We start from the raw sequence: 8,333 nt of genomic DNA, 5'->3' as shown, positions 1-8,333 counted from the left end.
AGTTTTATTTTATTTTTCTTAGTACGTTCCTTCTCACCTACTTTCCCTCGAAATCCTTGAAGATCTAAACCAGCTTCAATGTTTTCTTGTCAAAGAAGAAATATACAAATGTTATAGCTAGATTTGGAGCAGTTTTAGAGAAAAGAGGAAAAAGAGTTCAATTATTTAATGACAAGTCACAAGCCATCCAGAGCATCCACAAAAATAAAAAACTTGGGTAACTGAGAAACCAAAACAGTTGTACTTGGATGCTTGGAATGCAAGAATCACTTCAATTATTTAAGCAACAATTTCTACAATAACGTCCATGTCATGCTTCCCACATGTTATACATACATCATCTTCTTCAAGCTCCAGCTCCAGCTCCAACTCCATCTCCTCTCCTTCACTGCCAAACAAACTTTTCCTTGTATTCTGCCTCTGACAGCAGTCTCCTCCAGAATGCTACAGTATCTTCCTCTTCCTCTTTTCCTTGTTTTCGCTCTGAAGCTGATCCCATTCTCTCAGCATCCATGGCTGAGCTCTGAGTCCTATGCTTCACTGGTACTGAATTTTTGTTTGTCTCTGATGCTATCTTCTTGCTCAAGTAAGATTTCCAGTAGTTCTTTATTTCATTTGGTGTTCTCCCTGGAATCCTTCCTGCAATCATACTCCATCTGTTCAACAGTACCCAACAACCTGTTAGAATCTTTTCACCCTATATATACCATCCCATGCAGAAGTGTATATATATATATATATATACACACACAAAAAATCTTCACAAGAAAATAAGACTTAAAAGTTGGGGAAAAAATTTTCTAATACAAAACTTCAGAAGAAAATAAGACCTACAAGTTGGGGAAAAAAATTTCTAATGCAAGTCATAACTCTATGGAAATTAAGCTCGCTTCAAGGGAACTTACAAGAAGATTAAGATATGTTGTTAACTTGTTCGCACTTATTGTTTTGTTTGTTTTTTTCCTTTAACAAATGAAAAAAAAAATAGTGAAAAAAACCAAGAACTCCAAAGCTATGGTTATGTCTTTCTCTTAGTTCTCGAAATATCAAACCCTATCTCCATTCAAAGGATTGAAAATTGTTATAGGAAAGATGAGAAATTATCAAAAATTTTATTTAGCTAATTTTTATCTCTGAATTAAACAACACCAACTGTAAAAACCATTGTTCTGGTGTCCATTCTTCTTGTCGAATTAAGCTAAAAAAATCTCAAGAAAACTTATAAGATGATTAGGATCATGTCATTATTTCACCCAAAAACAAAATTCAAGAAAGCTTGAAAATTTGTAGAAACCCTAACTTGCTCACCCTCAAGAAAGATTTTTGCTCTTCTTTAAACCAAAGATAATAAGAAAGCTTGAAAGTATGTCAAGATCTCTGTGTTAACCTGCCAGCAAACTTGGAACCTCATGAAGATATATCTCTATTTTAACTAACATGATTACCCTAAAGCACTTGGATATCTTTCATGCATGATGTTGTAGTCTAAGTTTTTACACTTCATTTTTATAGTTTGATATCATATGTTAAATCCTTTTATTACATCCTTATAAGTATTTAGCTAGAAGATAAATTTGATTAAACATATGTACAAGATTTGGATGAAAAATAAAACAATTAAGGTAGCTAGAGGAAAAAAAAAAAAAAAATCTTTTGGTGTAAAAGATTTCATTTGATCAATCTTTGCCTTTGGTCTTACTATCTATCAAGGCTATGGCTTCAAAATTGACTCTCATGTTCTTGCTTTCTTTTCAATATAATATTAGGGTTTGAGATGGATATCCTCCAAACTGCTACACCAAAACTCAGAGAAGATCATGGAAGAAGGGAGATGCTTGATCAATCTACATGCCTGTTGCCCAAGAGTCGATGTAGTCTCATGATCAGATCATCCTCATCAGCCCCAAAGTTGCCGCGCTTGATATTAGGTCGAAGATAATTCAACCATCTTAACCTGCAACTCTTGCGACACCGGCGAAGCCCTACCCAAATCAAAGGCAGTATTCATGTTGTAATATGAGAAAAAGGAGAGAAACCCTGATGATCATAATTAATGAATATTGGAAAGCCAAGATTTATAACATGTGGGTAACAATATTAACATGCCTGATTTTGCAGCGATGTGCTTCCAGTTCTCTTCTCCAAACTCCTTAACATATTTCCTGAGTAAGCTGTCTTCTTCTTGTGTCCAACACCCCTTTCTAAGTGCAGTTGGACAACCCATCGTCTTCCTTTAGGGCCTGCTCTCTCTCTCTCCCTCTCTCTCTCTCTGATCTTCAATCACAAAACAATACGGGTATCCATTACCACTACCATATATTTACAAATGCTGACTGTGACAGAGATATTTGTTTTCTTGATTGGGTGAATGTCCGGGTATTTCTCCATTGACTCTCCTCTCAGTCCCCACACTGTGAATTCGAAAAAGAAAAAGAATATATATATATATATATTAAAACAAAGCTAGAAAAAGTTAGTTGAGGAATCGAGAAATTAGCATGCAAGGACAATGCAAATCAACGGTGGGAAAGCCTCAGTTTCAGGATCTCGCAGCTATCATCATCTCTACTGTGCTCTTACCAGCAAGTCTTACCACCCAAGTCCAAATCATATTCTCCCACAATTCATCACCCTTTGACCCTATATACATATAAAATGAGAAATTAATTATTCTTTTTGCATTTTAATGCATATAATATGATTAAAAAATATTTATCGTTTTATATATGTACTTTTAATCTAAGATAATAATCCAACATATATTATCTTGTAATTTACACCATACTACTTTTAACACGATAGTATATACAATTTTAATTATCTATAAGGGATTTATGTATATTTTTTATTTTTTTAAACCCATCCACCAACATATATGTATATATATTTTTTCTCTTACCTTCTGAAGTTATAATTATCTGAAGTTATAATTATGATCAGTTTCTGTTAAGCTACAAAATGGTATATAAAATCTTAAAATCTTTTAAATGATTTAATTTTTTTATTTGACAAGAAAAAAGATTTTAATTTCAGTAGGCAAAGTTTCAAAATGGCTAGTCCACCATGTCAGGATTAAATCTCCTCCCAAAGATGCAGCAGAATCAGCAGATGACGATAGACATGGCCAGACCGGACGGCCCGGCACGGTCCGGCACGACTTTCATTATCGATCCCACGGTTCCCGCTGGCCATGTGCTACATGTGCCCTTTTTTTTTATTATCATTATTAATATTATATTTATTTTCTGTGGTATGAAGCCCACTGACTCAGAACGTACGGTGCCCGTGATGAGCCAATAGCGACACTTGAATCGGCCTTTTCAGACTCACCCTGTTCCATGCATGTGTTTTGTATTACTTTCTAGTTTCTACATTGAAAGAAACAGGGCATGTACGTGTAATTAAAACTGTTAATTTTATATAAAAATCATACTATTATAAACCGAATGTCATTATAGTCGGTTAACTATTGGTTTTCTCGTGTTTGATTTTATAATAAAAATTATCAAAACAAAATCAAATATTATTAAAATTAGATAAAAATTTATATAATTTAAAATTATTTATTTTTTAAAAATAATTTATTTATTTTAAATCTGTTTTTTATTTTCTTTATCTTAAATAAAATATCTCAAGTAAATATGGAGAGAAAACAAAACAAAAATATGGTAAAGAATAAGTGTCATGTACTGTTCTATGTTAGAAAATAACAGCTTCTATATTAATGCAGTGGTGTTACCCTTATGGTAGTACAATGAAAATGTGAAGTAAGGATAGGCCTCAAGATGGTCAGTGAAATTCTCAGAAATACCATGGAAAACAACAATAAATGATGGAGTGAGGATGAACCTACACATGGGGGGACGTTATATAAGTATGTACTTTTTTTAACCTTATAAATGTATTTTAAAGCTGTGAGGATTCCTTTGAGTAAAAAACGAACAATATCTATACGATTAGAAGTGAGTCGTTATAATTGATATCAAAACCGATCTTTGATCTCGGTGTGGGAGTTTGTTTGGTCCCGTAGGGGTGTTCGTCTGTTTGGCCTCACAATCCTATGGGACACAACGTCCTCATTGTATCTGCATGAGGATGTTTGTGACATACCCCATATTGAATAGGAAGGAAAGTTCCTGACGCTCTATAAGTATAAACTTCTCTTAATCCTGTAAACTCATTTTAAGGCCGCGAGGGTCCCTTTGGATCTAAAACGAACAATATTTATATGATTGAGAGCAAGTCGTTACATGACCATTTTGTCATTAGAGCTAGACCCACATTTTAAAAATATTAAAAACGTTCATTGAAATTACAAATGAATAATTAAATGATAAAGGGTCAAATTTATTAATTATTTTTTCCTTTTCTTAGCATTTTTTAAAACTATAATGTTAATTTTATTTGAATCATGGAAAGTTGAAGAGAAGCTATGAGAAAAAAACATTTTAAAAATTTTTAAAGAAAATTAAAACATCACTACTTAATGAAAATTTTCATACATGATTTTTCTTAATTATTTTCTTATTTCCCATTTTACAGAAAAAATAGTTAAGTATTATCATTCTTCTTATATTTGCTTCTTCTTCCCATCCCTATAATAGAATCTAATGTTTAATTTTTTATTAAATAGAAAAAAAATCAAAATATTTTATATTTTTTATTTAATTAAAAATAATTTATTGATATTAATCAATATAACTAAATTAAATCTATTGATATTGATAACAAGTTCACTTTACTTATATAAATTAATATCAATAAATTATTTTTATCCCAATAAAAAAACTAAATATTTTTATTCTTTTTATTTATTTTAAAAAACAAACTTTTTTTTTATCATTTTCCTTCCCATATAACCCTTTAACGATCAAACCTATGCTTTAGGTGACATTCTCTTTCTTTTCCCTTTTTAAGTTTCTTTAATTTTTTTATTAAATCGTATACCTCACTCTATTTCAAATCCGAATATAAAGTGATGATTCCAACTTTCAAGTTTCAACTAAGAATAAAAGTTGTAAATTAAAATTTAAAATTTTTTATTGAGATAAATATCACAAAAAAAAAAAAAAAAACCAAGATCGTACCAAAGAAAAAAATAATCATGTTCCCAATTTCCCAGGCCTAGTCTTAAAAAGGAAAGAATAATAGGAAAGAACAATAAAGAAAGAGCATACAAGGATACAACTCACACGGCAGGCCGAAGCATCCACAGACAGCACAGAATTCAAACCATTGAAAGTTTGGTGGCATCCAACTCAACACCGTTGCATTCCATTTCCCAACATTTATTATTATTATTATTATTATTGGTGTCACCATTAAAGAAATCCAGCGGATAATTTAATAATTATAATGACAATAAATATTGAACCAAAAGATAACTTTTTAAATTTTTTGTAATTTCCGACAAAGTTCATGGCCATTATTTTTTATTTTTTTATTTTACATATGGCATGGTTTAAAGCCACCAATAATGTGAATGTGTCTCTTGTTGATGGGTGATTGGACTACTCATGACGTGATGAAAAATACTAAAATATTAAATATCAACTCATATATCCCATCAAACGACGATAATTTATATATATATTAAAAATATAGCGTCGTTTGTTGTTGGACTTCTCAAGTTGCTGGTTCCAGTCTTCCAGGAAGCTTTATGGGATACTCAGGATCCTGAATGATTCATACGCCCTATTTTAAATAACAATTTTTTATTTTTCAAAACAAAAATCGAAAACATATGTTTGATCAGAAAACTTTTTTTTTTCAAAAAATAAAAATAGAGTTTTTAATTTTTTTTTAAAATTATTTTTATTTGTTTTTTAAGAATTATTTTTAAAAATAATACAAATATAAAAAATGATTTAAAATAAAATACTACCCATAAAAAATATATTTTAAAGATTAAAAATATTTTAGATTCTCCAAATAACTTTTGTTTTATAAAATAATAGAAAATAATTTTTAAAATTTGTTCTTAAAAACTGTTTTAATAAGCCATTATTAAACAAATCTTAAAATTTTTCTATTTCTCCTTGTTCTTTAAAATATTTTAAACTGATTACTGTACCTAACTGTTTTAGCTAGCATTTAATTTTCAACAATACTTCCATTTTCTTTTCTTTTAAAGCTAAATTAGATGTTAATAAAAGAATTAAGATTTTATTTAGCAACCCTTTTTTAATTAGGTTTTCTCTCTTGAGAATGAATTTTTTTTCTAATTTTAAAATCGATTTGATAATTTTGCAATAAAAATTAATTTTTTGAAAATTTATTCAGAAAATGTTTTTTTATATTATTATTTGTAGTCTTTCAAACAATAACTAAAAATATTTTTTATTATTATTCGTGTAAGCCCATAAAATTATTTTGTATATTTTATGAGGGACACTGCAGCCACATGCGTCTCGAAGTCAACAGCAGTTTTTGTCGGTGTGACACCACCGTCATTGATCACATGCAAAACCCTTGAGTTGAAGACCTCTGTCTCTTCTAAGTTCTAACTAACAAATCCAAAACCAAATTTAATAGAACTCACTCTTCGTTGATGTGACTTCTACCTAAAAAGACGAATAATAGAAAATATTAAAAATAATATTTATAATAACAATATGTACAAATGGTGAGACTTACATTAAAAAACTATCCTTGATTTGTTTCTCTTTCTGATATATGGATCGAACGTTCTCCCATCAATGATATGCAGAAGTTAGGGTTGTACTATATTATTATAATGAAGGTTAACAACTTATTTCTTGTTGGCCAATACAACTGATAATTAAAGTTTTGAAATTATTTTAATTAATTAAAAAAGTAAAATTTATTTACATAACAAATAAATTATATGATAGCCTAATAAGTGTTTATATATATACATGGAGAAAGTTTGGTGGCCACCAGCTAAGTGAATAAAGGTTGTTGCAGTTCGATACTTATCTTTTCAACATGGAAAAGAAATAAAGAATAGATCCAGCAATGGACATTTTTGAGTACCCCAAAAATTCAGGTGCTAGGCCCCCAGGGCTGCTACTAAAGCCAAGGGAAAGAGAAGCTTTTTTTTTTGGTAAATCTTTTGTGATTTCCCCGTCTTGGGAGAAGCAAAATAAATTTTGTCGTGAATCAAGAAAAGAGTCAACATATTGCAGACTAAGTTGAGATCTTGGCATTGAATATTTAAATTTAATGAAGGAGAATAATTTTTTTAAAAAAAGAAATAATTAAACTAATAAAAAGTGCACGAATTATATATACAAAGTGAAAAGCAAATGGAAGGAAAAGATAGAAAGTAAAGTTAAAGAAGACAAAAAAAACACGTACATACACACATGGGCCATAATATCAATCCTAGGTTTACTACTATTAATTTTGTAAAACTCCAAAAACTATTAGGAATTGATTAGGTTGCTTCTAATTCTGTTGATATCCTTCCTCAACCATCAATCATGTGAAAATTACTTTTCATTTTTTATACAAGTTTTTTTTTGCTTGTGAATTGGAGTTTATTTGATAATAATTTTAGAAAATAGTTTTAATTTTTCTAAGATTTGAAAACAACTCTCAATATAAATTTTCAAGTACTACAAATATTAGAAGTGTTTTTTAAGACCACTACAAAACAAATTCTTAATCATGTAATATAGTTAATATTTGACATCAAATCATGACTTAGTAACTATAATTATAATATGAAAAATATTAAGTTACAACGATAGTATCTATTAAAAATATAGAAGTATAAGCAAATGAGATTATGATATAAATTATGAACTTGAAAATGTATATATGATATCACTTAATTGGTAGTATTTTTTATAATATATGATATTAATTGGTAGTATCTTTTTTAAACCTACAAAAAAAAGAAAAAGTACCATTCAGAACCATAAATGAACCCTTGTACCATTCATTTATTAACACAATCACACACAATGAAAAAAAAGAAAAAATAGTAAGTTTTAATCAATATGATTTCTATGTCTGCAAAACTAACCAATACATAAGAATCTATTAATCAAACAAAAATAGAAAGGTTATAATGACTAAGGTTTATTTTCTCTCGTCAATTGCAGTCATACACTAAGATTGATTCACTTCAAATCCACCATCATTTTCATTTTTTCACAACCATTCATTGCATACATTTAAGCATGATCTCATCACATCAATGAGGCATATTCACCTTATTACAAGGTAGTATTTCGATATATTACATATGATGTCTTATACACCAAGTACATTTTTTTTTTGTTAAAACTTTTTTTTTTCTAATTTATTATTCACTTAAGCAATGAAGTATAGTAGAACACTTGAACCTTCATATATTGATAACC

The 8,333-nt window shown here is 29.3% G+C and overlaps 1 protein-coding gene across 1 annotated transcript; it reads right to left on the bottom strand.

Annotated features, from left to right (window-relative positions):
- Positions 1–244: 244 nt before the first annotated feature.
- LOC100260989 (transcription factor MYB114) lies at positions 245–2,402 on the bottom strand. Its single transcript, XM_002275668.4, has 3 exons — positions 2,107–2,402; positions 1,853–1,982; positions 245–656 (listed from the first exon to the last, which is right to left on the bottom strand). Exons 1-3 carry the CDS (start codon positions 2,222–2,224, stop codon positions 386–388), a joined length of 519 nt encoding a protein of 172 aa, XP_002275704.1. The 5' UTR covers positions 2,225–2,402; the 3' UTR covers positions 245–385.
- Between the last annotated feature and the right edge of the window lie 5,931 nt (positions 2,403–8,333).

This window comes from Vitis vinifera, chromosome 1, assembly GCF_030704535.1.
Source record: "Vitis vinifera cultivar Pinot Noir 40024 chromosome 1, ASM3070453v1".
Taxonomy (NCBI): Eukaryota; Viridiplantae; Streptophyta; class Magnoliopsida; order Vitales; family Vitaceae; genus Vitis; species Vitis vinifera.
This window is presented reverse-complemented; position numbering and strand designations above follow the sequence as displayed.

Bases quoted from the DNA above. Each gene is read 5' to 3' on its own strand.
- LOC100260989 (XM_002275668.4), bottom strand. From the start codon at position 2,224: ATGGGTTGTCCAACTGCACTTAGAAAGGGGTGTTGGACACAAGAAGAA. The intron at 1,983-2,106 runs GCATGTTAATAT...TGATTTGGGTAG, and splicing joins GCACATCGCTGCAAAATCAG to GGCTTCGCCGGTGTCGCAAG. The intron at 657-1,852 runs GCATGTAGATTG...ACTGTTGAACAG, and splicing joins CATCGACTCTTGGGCAACAG to ATGGAGTATGATTGCAGGAA.